The sequence below is a fragment of the Phocoena phocoena genome, chromosome 6 (assembly GCF_963924675.1).
Source record: "Phocoena phocoena chromosome 6, mPhoPho1.1, whole genome shotgun sequence".
In the NCBI taxonomy this organism is placed as follows: Eukaryota; Metazoa; Chordata; class Mammalia; order Artiodactyla; family Phocoenidae; genus Phocoena; species Phocoena phocoena.
Window position 1 is genome coordinate 70511151 of NC_089224.1, and position 17061 is coordinate 70528211.

The 17061-nt window shown below is 38.9% G+C and overlaps 1 protein-coding gene across 1 annotated transcript in view; it reads right to left on the reverse strand.

Annotated features, from left to right (window-relative positions):
* TRPM6 (transient receptor potential cation channel subfamily M member 6) overlaps positions 1-17061 on the reverse strand; it is a 121716-nt gene that overhangs the window by 4836 nt on the left and 99819 nt on the right. Inside the window, exons 32-38 of the mRNA XM_065878353.1 lie at positions 16718-16768; positions 14728-14793; positions 14054-14056; positions 12306-12589; positions 10318-10400; positions 9355-9560; positions 2543-2594 (exon numbers count right to left, since the gene is read on the reverse strand). Coding sequence (XP_065734425.1) covers positions 2543-2594; positions 9355-9560; positions 10318-10400; positions 12306-12589; positions 14054-14056; positions 14728-14793; positions 16718-16768 — 745 coding nt within the window. The remainder of the gene's footprint in view (positions 1-2542; positions 2595-9354; positions 9561-10317; positions 10401-12305; positions 12590-14053; positions 14057-14727; positions 14794-16717; positions 16769-17061) is intronic.

Consider the following 17061-nt stretch of genomic DNA (forward strand, 5'->3'; position numbering starts at 1 on the left):
AGCATTTGGGGGAGCAGGTCTGATGACTTTGTCTTCATGTGCAAAAGGTTGGGGAAAGTTAAGAGACAAAAGGCATTAGAGACAATATCAGAATTTGCACCACAAAACACCTTTCCTTTTGGTAGAGGATCATTCCCTTTCATTGACCCCCTTCTCCTCATAGGCTAGTTGCCATCTCCACTGAGCTTCAGTTTTCTCATTTGTGAACTGGGATTGAAGACACTTCCTTCCAACGTTGTTGTTAAGAATAAAACAACATGTGAAAGCACTTGCTTCTCAAACTTTAATTTATACCAAAACACCTGAAGATCTTATGAAAATTGAGATTCTATTCAGGAAGTCTAGGGAGGGTCTTGAGAGTCTGTGTTTCTAACGATCTCCCAGGTGATGCTAATGCTATTGGTTCATGGCCCGTGCTTTGTGTAGCAAAAGTTTAACAAACAGATGGCATCCCAAAATGTGAGCCTCATTGAACTGATTGATGTAATTCACCACATTGTGAGAAAATAATACTTATTATCTACACCATGAAGGCCAACTGCACCCAAAATTAGGTGACCCCACAAAACCAGGCAGGCTACAGTGATACCAATCTATCAGCTTCCAAAGTTTATGACATCCTCAAGTCATAAAAAATAAAGTTTGACATAAGACGGAGGCTCCCAACCCTGACTGTCCATTAGAATCACATGGGGAATTTTTGAAAAATACAGACATCAGGGTCCTATACTCTGAGATTCTGACTTGATGCTAATTCTGAGCAGCATTTTTTTTTTTTTTAAGTTCCCTAGGTGACCCTAATAGAAACTGAGACCCACTGGCCTATAGAATGCAGTTAAATACTCAACTGTCAAGAGGAATAATATAATCTTCTTAGAATTCTAAAAGTTGGAAATATTCAGGTCATATTACATATATATACCAAGGTCAAAATTTAATAAATGATAGAGTATACATCAACTTGATCCATTTTATATGCAAAAAAAAAATTCACTGCCAAATTATAAAGGAAGTACTTGTAATACAGGTTCCTACTAAAAACCCTTGGGCACACTGGGCTGCTGAAGAAATAGTATGTATTTTTAGCCAAAAACACTTCAACTCTGCTGAAGTGAAAAATAACAAAGCCTTTATCTGTACCCTAAGGGTTACATCATGAACTCCATGGTCAAATATCATGGGATTTGGACTCACAGGAGCAACATGGCTCACCTTTATCTTCTCTAGCTCTCTTAGTTCACAGGGTAGCTAATACACTTTTAGATGTACCTCTTTGCATAGATGCCTACAAATGGTACCATATTTAGATTAAATTGTTCAGTAAAAGAACAGAGCATTAAAGCAGTGAATATTTACAATATGAGTCCAATAGGAGGGAAGTAAAAGTTTCAGATTTCATCATATATGAATTGCCCACTTATATAATTATGTGTGTGTGTGTGTGTGTGTGTGTGTGTGTGTGTGTGTGTGTGTGTGTGTTTTACAACCCAGGGGCCAAGTATAGACACTTAGGACAACTAAGAAATTAGAATTTTGTATGCTAGCATTTCTCAAAGTGTGGGCACTAGGCCAGCAGAATTAGAATCATCTGGGAACTTGTTACATTATTTGGAACCATCCCAAACCCACTGAATCAGAAACCGGGATAATCAAAGGCTGGGGGTAGGGGGCAGCAATCTGTGTTTTAACAAGCTCTCCTGGTGACTATGATGAAAGCTCATGTTTGAAAACCACTGTCATCTGCCATGTTGATCCTCCCTTAATCATCACCATCTCTTCTTTTTACTCCACCTTTAACAGAAGAATACCACCTCCTCTACTGCCAAGTCTTCCCAAAAGCCTGCTTATGGGATAAAATGCCCATGGGAATTCAAAGGATAGGCAGATGACTCATCCTTCTATATAATTTACACTTCAGTCCTGAATTAACAATCTGATGGCTCCATATTTAAGCCCCACTGTTCTGTCCTCTCATAGATTTGCTGTTACTGAATACCACACTTCATGCCCTCAGCTTTCGTTTTATAGGCATGTAATGGAAGACAGTGCCCATGATAAGATGCAATGACTCCACTGTGATGACAACAAAGGAAACTGTGCTTCTCCTATGACATTGTTTTCATGTCAAAGCCTAAGGAGGCTGAATTTACCCATATTTCTCTTTTGTCTGGGCCACTAGAAAACTCAGAGGCAAATTTGAAAGAAAGTTCTGCCCACTGCATTGGTCTTTATACATAGTTTCCATTTTTGTGTACTAACAACTCCAGATTTAATCTTATTTTATTTCCTTATTTTCTTTTTGCCCCTATTTCCTAATCTATGCATTCTTTAAAATCTTATTGTATTTTAAATCTTATTGTATTTTATTGTATTGTATTTGGATGTAGATATTCTTAGATATCGATATAGATACAGATATAGATAAAAGGGACACCAAAACCTTTCTAGGATCTAGGCAAGATACAGAAATGTTTAAAAATTATTTTTAAGAAACCATGTACAATGTGTTAAATGCAATTTTCTAAATGATAAATTAACTTACTGTTTTTCTTCAGGTTTTATAACAGATGGATCTGTCAAATTTTCTCCAACACCTCCAAAGAAAAAGAAAATTCATTTACCAAATGGGGAATTTCATTTTCTCAGAAATTCAAGAAAATAATAACCAAATTTAAAATTCTTTCTTATACCTACCTTCTTTCCACCCTGTAGTAAACTCAACATCATGTGAATTAACTCTACTAAACTGTCCAGGCAAGTTTGAAAACTTTAGTTGATGCCCTGTCTCCCGCAACCCCCTCTATTATGCTGCAATAAACCACTAGGCTACAAAAAAGTGTTTTTGTGATGTGTTCACAGTTCCTGATAATAGCATCCATCATTCATTTACCACTTGTACATACTAGACATTCTAATTTTATTTCTTCTAATTTTATTTTTTCTAATTCTTGGCAATCGTGAAAGAAAAGTATTAGCATCCTCACAGCCTCATTTTACCAATGAGTACATTGATGTTCAAAGAGATTAAACAACTTGTCAGAGGTTGCACAGACCACAAGAGGTCATAACAGGATTGAAGCTAAGCCAAAGCTTGTGTCCTTCCCCCTAGCCCGTGGTCTCCTTAGATGGAGTCCATCAGTGCTCAGAAAGGTGCAAGGTGCTGTGTGGTTCTGCAGGTACCACCTCCGCTCCATCAACGACACATATCAAATGCCGTATATATATATATATATATATATATATATATATATATATATATATATATATATATATATATATAGCGTTTATAAACAGAAGAATACAAACACCCCACATGCTTGATCTGGGTGCTGGTTACACACACATGTTCAGTTGTGGGAATTCTTTAAGATGTATGCTCATGCTGTGTGTAATTTCCTGAATGTATGTGATCCTTCAATAAATTTTACTTCTTAAAAAATGGCACCAATGCATAAAAGGATAACATGTCATATAAAACTAACATTTATCAAAACAGGGATCAACACCAAAGTGAATCTGTTATAAAATGCGAATGGTGGTGAGACTGACTTCCAAAGGGAGCATTTCACAGGTGAGCCAGTCAGACAGGTGAATGCACCATGTGGGCATAAGCTGACAATGTCTGAGATCGTCCTCTAGTCAGCACTGGTCCTCTTGCCTTGGAAGAGACCAACCTTCTGGGAAATTTATTTAAAAATCAAATAAAATGTATAACATTATTGTATATTTCTATTTGTTAAAAAAAAAACGACACATTTTCTAACCACTACTTTAAAAAAGAAAGATTTTTACTATGTTCTGTATGTTTTATCATATGTTAAACCTTTCACAAGAAAAGGTAATCCTTATAGTTTATAGACCATTCCCCTGAGAAGCTGACTTCCTTAGGAAAATAACTTAAGTAGGGGGTTTTAAACCTTTTTTGGGTCATGACCCTTTTGGCAGTCTGATGAAGCTAAGGTACCCCCTTCTCAAAATAATGTTTTTAAATGTATAGTTTGAATACATAAGATTACAAAGGAAAGCAATGATACTGAAACACAGTGATCAAAATATTTTTTAAATTGTACTGCAATACACGTGCTTCTTTATTAGTATGTTAAATAACAGGATCAAGCACAAGTCTAATAACACTATAACATCCAACAAGGGATAAATACAACCAGTATTTTGACACATCTGCCAACACTGCAATGTGCTATGTTAATACCTGTAATTGCTATTGCAAACAGTCACGGGTACTGCTAATGCCACTGTGATCTGTCGTCTCCGTTATAACTGAAGGAAATGATGAATTTCAGCTATAGGTTAATGAAATAAAGGTGTAATTTTATAATAAATGTATTTATTTATTGGCTGCATTGGGTCTTCGTTGCTGTGCACAGGCTTTCTCTAATTGCGGCGAGAGGGGGCTACTCTTTGTTGTGGTGTGCGGGCTTCTCACTGCGGTGGCTTCTCTTTGTTGCAGAGCACAGGCTCTAGGCACGCGGGCTGCAGTAGTTGTGGCACGTGGGCTCAGTAGTTGTGGCTCACGGGCTTAGTTTCTCCGCGGCATGTGGGATCTTCCCGGACCTGGGCTCGAACCCGTGTCCCCTGCATTGGCAGGCGGATTCCTAACCACTGCGCCACCAGGGAAGCCGCTAGGTATAATTTTAATTTGTTTTTTCATCAAAGTACACAGATCTTCTGAATTCTACCCAGAGCCCCTTTCAGAACGCTTGGCTTAGAATCTCTTTGTACACTGATTTTGAATAGGGAAAGGAAAAATAAGTCTGAAACACAGGCTCAAGGGGCAGTATGCAAAATGTGCTTTGCTTTTTAAAGAAAAAGTCATATGAATAGGCTGGGCTCTTTATGCTTTTCTCATTACAGATATAAAAAGGAACAGCCTAACAAGACCCTAACTATACAGCAAACATGTAGCAAATAAACAGAACAACTATGTTTAACTATGTAGTAAATAAACAACAAACAGACAGCCCATGTACCACCAATAGAGAGACTAAAAGCTACAAATCCTCCACACATTTAAGCTCAGACATGACTTTATGCATACAATTCCCAGCAGTGATGAAAGCTTTAGGCTGACGTCTGAGTAAACTGTAAATTCAAGCTGAAATATGCACAATACCTAAAGAATTGTGGAATAGGAGGTTTTATAGGGGAAAAAAAAGTCTATCAAAATCACATCAGCTCCCATTTACTTTCAGTCTTGTAGCCTGTTAAATAGGCAGAAGTCAAAGGATCTGGGTCCCACTCACAGCCCCATCACTCCCTAGTTGTGTGATCTGGACACCTTCTCTAATCTCTCTGAGTCTCAACTGTATCACCTGAAAGTGTGGATAACCACGGGCCTTATCCTATACGGTTCTTAGCAAAAGGTCTGATCCAGAAGAAGCTGAAACATGTCAACTGCTATTTTTATTGTCTTTATTCTATCAAGAGCTCTTGTGAAGTAAAATTCTATTTTCTTACCACTGGTAAAATCATGTTCTGATTATCTCACTTTCCTAAAGTACTATTTCCTAATGAATAGAACCTCCTATAAGACTGAGGGTAAAGAGTTTCTACAAACCTTTATATCCCTAAACCCAATCTGACAGCTCAAAGCTTATTAACTACTAAAAACATCTTTTGGGACCCTTGAATGGCAGAAGGGGCATTCCAATGAGTTAAAAAAAGAAAGCGGTTCAGAGAACCAATCATGCTGCACCACCACACCCACTACTACCAGCCCAGCCTCTCCGGGCTACACAGGAGTCACCCAATTGGCAAACTTTAACATAGGTGCCCATCCTACCCACGTACGTAGATATTTGGAAAACATGAAAGACAGTAAGACATTTTAAGATCTAAAAATTCCAGTGCTATCTCTTTACTGGCATTAACAGAGTAAATGCCCATGTACAGGCAATACATAGCACGCCCTTATGAGAAACTCAGAGACCTACATTCTGATTCCAATCACCTTGGGATGCATCAGTGAACTCCTGCATCAATGGAAAGAAGTCACCTTCCTTGTAGCAGCAGATGCTGATGCTAATGCTGACTTATCCCGGAAACTGCTTTGTTGAATAAAAAATTAATATCTCCAAAAGTTATTTGAAAAAAAAAAATAGTGAGCTTAAAAAAAAACAACATGCCACAGACCACTGTAATTTGACATACAATTGTTTTTCATTCCTATTGCTGGAAACTAAATATTGGATTTCACATATAATGATGACGATTCAGGCTCTCACGTGTCAGATTTTTAAATGGAAGGAGACTGGAAGACTACAGTATAATTACATGTGATCAGGAATTAGTCAAGCCTCTCCCTAGAGTTCAGCTTCCTGGCCTGATGTGGTAGCTCCTGGGTTAATGATTGGCACTCCCTTGGAAGAAAGTAAAGAGAAGAAAAGAAGAAACTGAAAGAATAAACTGCCGGGGTGTTTCTCATTCCTTCTTTCCCTCAAAGCAATAGGAAGCACAGCAAGCAGATCAGGGCTTCACTCTACAGAGGCCAAAGCTGGAATCTCCCTCAAGTATCACCAGGACCACACAGCTAAGAGTAGACTACCCACAACTGAAGATTAACTTCCATTTTAACAAGCCACACAGAGACTAATACTAACAACAATAACTAACATTCACTGTGTCAGGAACTTGCTTAATTTCAGCCCCTTAACAGCCCTCTGAGTTAAGTGCCTAACATTATTTACCATTATTATTACAAATGAGGGAAGTGGGACTCAAGGTGGTTGCCCCCTGGTCATGCAGCTAATTCACGATGGAGCCAGGAGTCAGCCCCCAGGACCCTGACGACAGGGCCTCTCCTAACTGCAGCTAATTCGTCTTTCAGTCTCCACCCCCTGCCACCCAGACAACGCACATCATCGCTCCAAAGACTAAAAATACTAATCAATTAAATGTAAAACATAACTGAACTGAAAACTATTATGATATTTTAAGAATACATTATATTCTCCCATTTTTCCTTTCCAACCTGGCTTGGATTAAACATATTAATGCACATAAGCCTTTAACGGAGTGACTGACACAAAATAACTATTTAGTAAATGTTAGCTAGTAGCAGTAGTAATATAACTGCTTGTAATTACTATTATAGGATTCTTGCTCTTCCATAAATTCAGGGCTAACCAATTGGCAAAACTCTCCGATAAGTATCTCAATTTCTTCATGTTCATTCTATGATGTCCACTCTTCCCTCCTTTGAAGGTCAATGTTTTCACATCATTTATTTGGAGTGGTCTATTTCTGCAATTCACATAATTGCCCAGTAAAAAAATAAAGTTAATTCCTTTTTTCCCCCAAGACTATTAATGCAGTGTTTGTTCTGTTTAACGTCACTTTGGATTTACTAAGAGACATAAAAATCCCCAAATATAAACATCATTAAACAAAAACACACTGAAGAGTCATCATTAATTCCTTGAAGTTTTTCTTTGTTTTTTTGTTTGTTTTTTACTTTTTAAACATCTCTACCCAAAACTCAAAGCACAGACACTCAAGTATAGATGAAAACAATCAACCTTTCCCTAACATGAGCTACAAAAGCAGCCTGGGCATCAGTGTGCTGGGTTTACATGGATCATACTGTACTTGCTGGTTTAAAAGCTGAATCATCTTGACTGTTTTAACTTTGTTTATATTGCTTCCTAAAATATTGTGTTTGAGGGTTAGAAATATAATTCACACCTTGTGAACAGCATAGATCTGAAAGGACAGAAGGACTTATGTGTAGTTTGAAAAGTGTATGTGTATATATATATATATATATATATATATATGTATATATATAGACACATTCTTGAGCATGTGACAGAAATTTCAATCAAAATGGGTTTGCAGTCTTAGTGTACATTGCTCACGATGTCCCAGGATTGCCTGTTCATCTCGACTGTCTCCATCCTCCAAGCCTGGCTTTCAGCACAGAATCCCAGGTGTGGAGAGATGGGAAAGTCAGAGAGGACAAGGAAAAGGCCCTATCATTTTAAATGAACCAGAACATGGTAATGTCCTATGGCTATGAAACTTATAGAGAAATAAAAGACAGAACAGTGAAAAGGAAAGAACATGGATGGTCAAACCAGCTTAAGTCTGCATCTTGGCTTCCGCTTAAGCCGCTGTGCAACCTTGGGCAAGTTATTTAAACTTTCTGGGCCTAAAGTCCCCATAATATCTACCTCAAGGTGCTGCTTCTGGGATTAAATGAGATAACTTCTATGAAAGTGCCTGGGCTAAATCCCTTATTTAAAACCAAAGCCCCAGTCAGTGAGCCCAGGGACTAAACTTTGACCTTAATACATATTTCGTTCTGTCCCTGCAAGGAAAGCCTTCTAGAGATACTCTGTTTCCTGCTGCAGGATTAAAAGTCACATGTGAGGTGTTGAGAGTAGAAAGATGCATTGATCAAAGGCTTCCATTAAATAAGAGTGCACTAAGTTGCCTTTCACAGACTGAGTTTATACTTTTGCGAACTCTTATATCAAGGTACACAGCAAAGAGAACAAGCTAAACTATAAACTGCTAAAATACTGAGCTCAAAATCATGAGAAATGGCCAGAATTTAAACTTTCCTGTGTGTATAAATGCATGCCTAAGTGTTATTGTGAACATAAGTTCAAAGAAAGGCCATAAAACTGGAAAATTGGGTATAAAACTCATTGCCCGTTTAACATTTTAGATGACTTTAAATTCTGGGCAGCTAATCATCTGCCTATATTTTTCTCTTGATCTATAGGTGAGAAACAGCATAGTAGGTGCCCATGATCATCACCGTACAACGTCTCTGAAATACATGGTGCCACCTCCCTTCAAAGCTAGATGGAGCATACATTACCCATCCTGGTTCTTGCATGATCTCTCGGGACACCTCTCTGGCTCCTCCCACTTAGAACAGTTCCACAAACAATAAATAAATTCAGAAAACAGATACCATCTCCTGTTTAAAAAAAAAAAAAGGTACATACTGCCAAGGAATGTCTCCACTGAAAGGCCTTAACTATGGCTTTGAGTAAAGAAAGAGCTGGGGTCAAATGTAAGTGACAGGGTCTTCACTGGTGGCGCAGTGGTTGAGAGTCCGCCTGCCGATGCAGGGGATGCCGGTTCGTGCCCTGGTCCGGGAAGATCCCACATGCCGCAGAGCGGCTGGGCCCGTGAGCCATGGCCACTGAGCCTGCGCGTCCGGAGCCTGTGGTCCGCAACGGGAGGGGCCACAACAGTGAGAGGCCCGCGCACCGCAAAAAAAAAAAAATGTAGGTGACAATGACATTGAGAAAGCAATCCCTGGTCACTGTTTCCTGAACTTTGCCTCATGCTTGTTGTATCAAATCCTCAGCTATCAATCACCTTGCAGATCTAAAACCAGCAGCTCTCCCCGAGTATACTCATAGGTCCAGTGAGAGAAAGCCAACATCAGCTCCTCCAAGGTGCTGCTGGGGGCAATTTCATCACCGTTGTTGTTGTTGTACTTCCGGAACTCCCCAGTCATGTACTTCTCAATGGTCAACCACTGCTTGGCTGAATGGCAGTAGATTAAGAAAACTTCCAGGAACCTATGGTGAGAGAGGGTGGGAAGAGGCCATTGATTCCCCGAAAGGCAGCAAAGGTGGGACTTATATTACTGAACAGAGAGCACCAGGGGAGATGACCTAACTCTAGTCCCAGCAGCCTCAATGCACATGCCTGTGCCTTTCTACTGAAAGAATGGAATGCAAAGATTGGGAGTTTTCCCCACGTTTACCCACCTCCCTTCTTTCTGAGGAACTCTTTTATAAAGAGTACTGGATTCAACTTTTCTTGTCTTGCTCTATGAAGTTCCTTGTAAATGAGACAGTAAAACTTTACTGTAAGTCCTCAGCACCAAACTATGATCTGTCTTGCTAAATAAATACAAGTGTATGGAAACACTCAAGTGAAAGTAAAAAGAGTTCACTCCTTTAAGGTTCCTAATTTCTGTAAGATAATAGAAGAAACTATGTTTAAAATAGAAGTGTTTTTCTACCATAATGTTTCTGGACATTAGTAACTACACCCGGGATCTGCCTGCTTTCGTAATTGAGAGGTTAGTCACGGCCTCTGCTTGATCTTCTCTTTTCTACTCACATAAATTCAGCAATTTAAGCCAAAACATACCTAGGATGTCTAATTCTCTTTTTACTGTCTCTGAGAACTATGTAAGGAAGAAGCCAAAGTTAAGGTCATGGGGAACTTCCCCGTGGGTCTGGTATTTCTCGTGACTAACAGGGGTGAGAAGAAATTGACAGAAATTCCTACATAAGATGAAGGGCCAGGGTGCCAATATTTCCTCACCTTGGAGTGTAGGGAATGGTTTGTGGTTTCACTTGGTTGAAGGTATAGATCAGTTTTTGAGCAGCTCTTTGTTGTTGAATTTCCTGCAAAATAGGGAACATTGATAAAAATATTGGTTTGCTATAAGATGCCTACTAATTAATGATCACAGAATTACTAGAGGCCACCCAAGTGTGATTTTCAGCCTTATTCAGCTTCCACCACTACGCACTCCAAAAGCTAAAGCCAAAAATAACAATATACCACCACCTCCAAAAAAGAATAGGCTATCCTTTGGGTTGAAGATAATGGCCTTCATCTAAAACAACAGTACTGATGAACCTAGTGGCAGGGCAGGAATAAAGAGGCAGATGTAGAGAACGAACCTACGGACAAAGTGGGGGAAGGGGAAGCTGGGCCGAAGTGAGAGAGTGGCATGGACATATAGACACTACCAAATATAAAATAGATAGCTAGTGGGAAGCAGCCACATAGCACAGGGAGATCAGCTCGATGTTTTGTGATGACCTAGAGGGGTGGGATAGGGAGGGTGGGAGGGAGGCTCAAGAGGGAGGAGATGGGGGATATATGTATATGTACAGCTGATTCGCTTTGTTGTACAGCAGAAACTAACACAACATTGTAAAGCAATTATACTCCAATAAAGATATTAAAAAAATTAAAAAGGCATACTCAGAGAATTGTCCTCTTTCCCCTATTTTTTCCGTCTTAATCTCCTCTTCCCTCCTGCCTTCCACCTCCACACCCCTTTAGGAAATCTATTTCACTGCTTTCTGGTTTAACCTTCCTATGCTTCCTTTTGCAAGAGTAAGTAGATACATGTATGTATGTTTTATTTTTTCCCTTTCTTTCTAAGTAGGTGTCTAGCTCCAGAAAAAAAAAAAAGAGTTTATTGGGATTTTTTAAAATTGAAGTATAGTTGATTTACAACATTGTGTTAGTTTCAGGTGTATAGCAAAGAGATTCAATTATACACATATATATATTCTTTTTAATATTCTTTTCCTTTATGGCTTATTATAGGATATTGAATATAATTCCCTGTGCTATACAGTAGGACTTTGTTTATCTATTTTATATATAGTAGTTTGTATCTGCTAATCTTTATTGGAATAATATTAAATTTATAAATTAACTTTAAGAGAACTTATATTTTGATGATGTTGGAACATCCTAATCAAGATTAAGGATTGTCTTTCTCTTTGTACAAATTTAGTTTTATATCTTTCAGGAGTGATTTTTTCCTCATATAGATTTTAAATATTTCACATTCCACTTATTTCTAAGCATTTTCAATTTCTTGCTATTGTAAACAGGGTTTTCTTTTCCAAAATATCTTCTACTAGTTATTATTTGCTTATATGAAAGTTATTAATTTTGGTGTGTTAATTTTATTAACCTTGCCACCTTCCTGATTTCTTTTATTGCTTGAGTTGTTTTTATCACTAGTTCTTCAGGTTTTCTAGCATTACTATCATATCATCTGCAAACAGAGTTAGTTTTCATTCTTTTTCTGTTCCAGTTTTTATACTTTTGTTTTCTCTTGTCTAATTGAGTTGGTTAATACCTCCAGTAATGTGTTGAATAGTGGTGGAGATGGTGGGCATTCTCACTTTGTTCTGACCTTGATGGGTGTGCCTCTGTTTTCACATTAGGTAAAATGTTGGCTTTATAGATGAATGTGTGTGAATATATACATACATATGTATATAAACATATACATATATATGTGTGTATATACATACATATGTATATAAACATATACATATGTGTGTATATACATCAATATGTGTGTATGTCTACCCTAATCCTATCAATGGTATTTGACATTTCCTAATCAATGATCTGTGATATATGAATATTATACATAAAGGAAGTATTCACCAAAAAAAAAAAAAAAAAAAAAACATAATGGCCTTTGACCAGGATAGAGCCAGATCCCCTTTCTTCGACCACCTGTCCATCTGGGCTCTGGGTCTCTGACTTACCCTGAGGCAAAGATGAAGCACAGTACTCTGCTGGAAGATTTTGCGCCATGCCTGCACAACCTCAGGAAGAAAGGACTTCACAATGAAAACGTGCCCCGGCTTGAGGACGTCATCCTCAGACCAGGTACTAATGACTTTCATGGCTTTGCGGAGGCCACCATCCATCTCCTCTTGGGACAACACCTGGATCATTGCAGATCTCCCTCGCTGGGACCAAGAAGACATGCTTTTATCCAGATTCAAAGGGGAACTCTCCTCCAGCCTGTAGACAGTTACTTCTTCTCCTGAGGCAAAGAGAAGTGCAGGGGAGGGGTTCAGTGAGATCCATGTCTGTGACATGAACGGCGTCCTAAATATCAACTCAGAATCAGTTCAGTTTCTCAAAGGATCAGAGGGGAATGGGAATTTCACCTGTTCAGAGGCAAGTACAGACATCTGGCCATGTTACAGTCCAGTAAAGAGGGAGGGGGAGAATGAACAAAGCATCAGATGTCACATAAATATTAAGTTGTTCTTATTATAAATTATAACTAGACAAAAATAAAATCAGAGTAGCAAGGCTATGCTTCTTTTGTTAAAGCCAAGTACTTTTTTTTTAAACATCTTTATTAGAGTATAATTGCTTTACACTGGTGTGTCAGTTTCTGCTTTATAACAAAGTGAATCAGTTATACATATACATATGTCCCCATATCTCTTCCCTCTTGCGTCTCCCTCCATCCCACCCTCCCTATCCCACCGCTCTAGGTGGTCACAAAGCACCGAGGTGATCTCCCTGTGCTATGCGGCTGCTTCCCACTAGCTATCTATCTTACGTTTGGTAGTGTATATATGTCCATGCCACTCTCTCACTTTGTCCCAGCTTACCCTTCCCCCTCCCCGTGTCCTCAAGTCCATTCTCTAGTAGGTCTGCATCTTTATTCCTGTCTTGCCCCTAGGTTCTTCTGACCATTTTCTTTTCTTTTCTTTTCTTTTTTTTTGTTTAGATTCCATATATATGTGTTAGCATACTTTTAAAGAGATAGTTTAACCCTGTCATCCCCCTTAGGAGCTTAAATTTAGACTTTTTTTCCTAATTGCCCCTTCCCTGACATTGTAATACCAAAGATATACTGTTTATGTTTATGTACTCTGTGTGCGTGTGTATGTGCTTTACACATAAAAATAAAAAGATGCTTTTGCTCTCTTGGGGGTGATATTACCCCACTGAGAATGCATGTTTTAACCCAGTTAAAGTTAGAAACAAAGTCACACCCCAAAACCTTTCCCTCCTTCCTTTGTGCCTTTGGACAAGTTACTTAAAGCTTCACTTTCCTCATCAGTAAAATGGAAGTGAAAATAACATTCTCTTCATTGGGTTGTTGTAAAGATTAGATATGTTAACCTGGCTAATGTGAAGTAGACCCTCGGAGACAAACCCAATCCCACTTCAAAGATTTTACACACAAATGTTCTGTAACTGCTCTACAGCTTCCACTTTTAGGCTGTTGAACAGGGAGCCATTCTTATTCAACCTAGACTCCAACTAATATATGGTGCAATGCTTCCTAACAGAAGTGACATATTCTATACAACTTCTGTCCAGCCCGTATTTAATTTTCTCCTTACACCTCAGCTTCAAATGGCTTTTCTTATAAACACTGTACTGTTACATGCTTTGAAATATGTATTCCTGGTGCCCAGATAAATGCCACTTTAGAGTTCTAATTACCTAGAGGATCTGAAACAGAGCTACCGAGGTGTAAAACCAGCTATGGAGCCAAGTGGAAGGAGAAGGCATTTGCATCGACGATCAGAAGCCACCTCATCTGTCCCCACGTGAAGGGTTTGAGGAGAAGCAAGATCTGGGGCAGTGTGGGGACCCTCGTTATTTTGTCAATAGGCAGGACAGAGAAACGCCGGTAGCCTTGGCTATTGCGAGCTTGTTTTTCCTTACTATTCCAGCCTTTAAAAATTACATTTGCTCTCTGAGTTAAGAGCAATTAGTTTACATGAAACAAAACAAACAAAACAAACAAATAAAAAGCGATATACAAAGCATTTCTCTTTAGATGTCTATTAGCTTCTACTGTATTGACGTTTAATGCTTTCTTCTGTATTTATTACGTATGGTTGGTTGGTTCTTTTCTTTTCTACTTACTTCCAGCCTTAAATCAGTGAATGCCAGGTGCAATATTATTACTTTTTCCCCAACTGCTGCTCATTATAGGTCCCATCCCCATAGTATATCAGATTTTGACTCTAGATACCAGCCGGGCAGTTAACAAGACTTTCCATTTTAGGAAATTAATATAACTAAACTGCAACCATGGGCAAAAGAAAATTTGCAGCTAAAATTATGCAAAATGGTTTCTCCTATGATTCACTCAGATGTTATGCCTTTGCCCTGGCACAACCTCAAGAAGGTAGAAATGGCACTCACCAAACAGTTGGATTGGTGTAAATGGTATGGTCTGAGAAAGCCTCATTAAATTGTTCCTTTCAATGGCTGCAAACAAAAGCAGATTTACTAGTTTAAGTATGCATCAGTGGGCTGAATTTACAGAAAGCCTCCCCCACATCAATATACTCGTATTATGCTAAAATATTTTATTTCAAAGACCCTTTATTTTTTCTTTTATCAAAAATATTATCTATAGGAGGTCCAGTGGTTAAGACTTAGCCTTCCAATGCAGGGGGTCCAGGTTCAATCCCTGGTCTGGGAACTAAGATCCCACATGCCTCTGGGCCAAAAAACCAAAACAGAAAACAGAAGCAATATTGTAACAAATTCAATAAAGACTTTAAAAATAGTCCACATCAAAAAAAAAAAAAAAATCTGGGCGCTTCCCTGGGGGCGCAGTGGTTGAGAATCTGCCTGCCAATGCAGAGGACATGGGTTCGAGCCCTGGTCTGGGAAGATCCCACATGCCACGGAGCAACTAGGCCCATGAGTCACAACTACTGATCCTGCGCGTCTGGAGCCCGTGCTCCGCAACAGGAGAGGCCGTGACAGTGAGAGGCCCGCGCGCCACAACTAGAGAAAGTCCTCACACAGAAACGAAGACCCAACACAACCAAAAATAAATAAATTTAAAAATATATATTATCTATAATACAGTATTTAAAATAAACTATGCCTTAAACAGGAAGGATATCCCAGTCTTAGGAATAGATTATATGAGATTATATAATATGTTCTGAGGTAGCGCTATTACCTCCACTCTCCTTAATACCAAATACCATACTAATCCATTCAGATGTGGAACTTGCTTTTAAAGAGCATTTTAATCTGTGGTCTTTCTGGTTTTCCTTTTCCAGATCAAATCTAACGCACAGCGGACTGTGGGGACATCTACTGTTGATTTTGCAGAGTTCATCTTCTTTTCCCAGAGAGAGCTGAAGACCAGTTTTAATTAGAAGCAAGTGATCTGCATTTTCCTGTTAAGAGCTGTATCTTAACAAATCAGAGTCGATGTGAGTTACAGTGTTCCTCACCAGATGCTTTCTTCAGTTGACAGCTGGAGTCAAAATAACGGATTACTGCTGAGCTGAAAGACCCAGTTACAAGAGCCTGGAATGTGGAGTCTGAAATCCACAGAAACACTATTCACTACAGAGGAGAATTCAGGATAAGGTAGCCTATTACTGGACCCTGAGCACATGACCTTGATATAATAATAACGAAAATTATCACACCAATACACTTGTACTCTTGTACTGAGCTTCAGATTATATAAAAAGCTTGCCCATGTGTTATCTAATCCAATACTGAGAGCAACGATGCCCAAAAGACCACCCAATGGCACGAGTCCAGTTGGTTGATATACTGCTTTGCATTTCAAAGTGTTTCCCTCTTTATTCTCAACTAGCCCTTTGGCAGATTTTTCCTCAGGAAGGGCAAGTACAATTATTCCCACTTTGAAAGAAGGACAACTGAATCACTGTGAAGTGATGTTGCTTAAGAGAGTCAAGACCCTTGACATCTTGTTTAATAACATCCCTTAAGGTGTCTTTGTTGAATTTACCCTGTGGGGTTGGCATTCATTCAGTGGTTACCCTCACTGAGGGCCCAGTGAGGGTGCAAAACCCTTCCTCAGAGGACTAGTCTCAGGCCTGTCTCCTCCCCAGTCCAAAATACAAAGATCTCTGGCTTTTGACCTCGTAAGGAATTTTCAGATCTCAAGGTCGTCTTTCCTCCTTACAATTTGGAACTTACCAATACACACATTTTTTTTTAATCCAAATTCTCTTAAATCCTAAAACCTTGTTTTCCCAAGTTAAGAAATCTGAATGTTCTCTCATCAGAGTAAACAACAACTTTTCAAGTTGGAGCCATATCAACACCACAAATTCACCAGTGTTTCTGTTTCCAAATGCAGAATCACAGACGTTTAGCTCCGTTGACATGTCTATGTACACAGGCATCCTACCTGAATAATGATGGTGAGACTCTTGAGGGCTTTTTAAGGAGGTTGAGATTTCTGAAATTACAGAGAAGATTGGCATCTTAATTACTTGGCTGGAGGTAAATACATGCTTGTGAATATATTGCCTTCAAAGTTATTATTGAACGGGTTAATCAGAATGGCTTCTCGGTTTTCGAAAGAGATTGCCTAATATTCTTTAACCACATTATTGTGCATGGTATCCTGACAATCATCAATGCAATGTCTCCAAACATATTTATATAGGGAATTGAAGAAAGACAGGTAATATTAGCCTCAAAGATGTATTTCCTTTGAACCAATTACACCTCTGTGTTGCAGAACACACT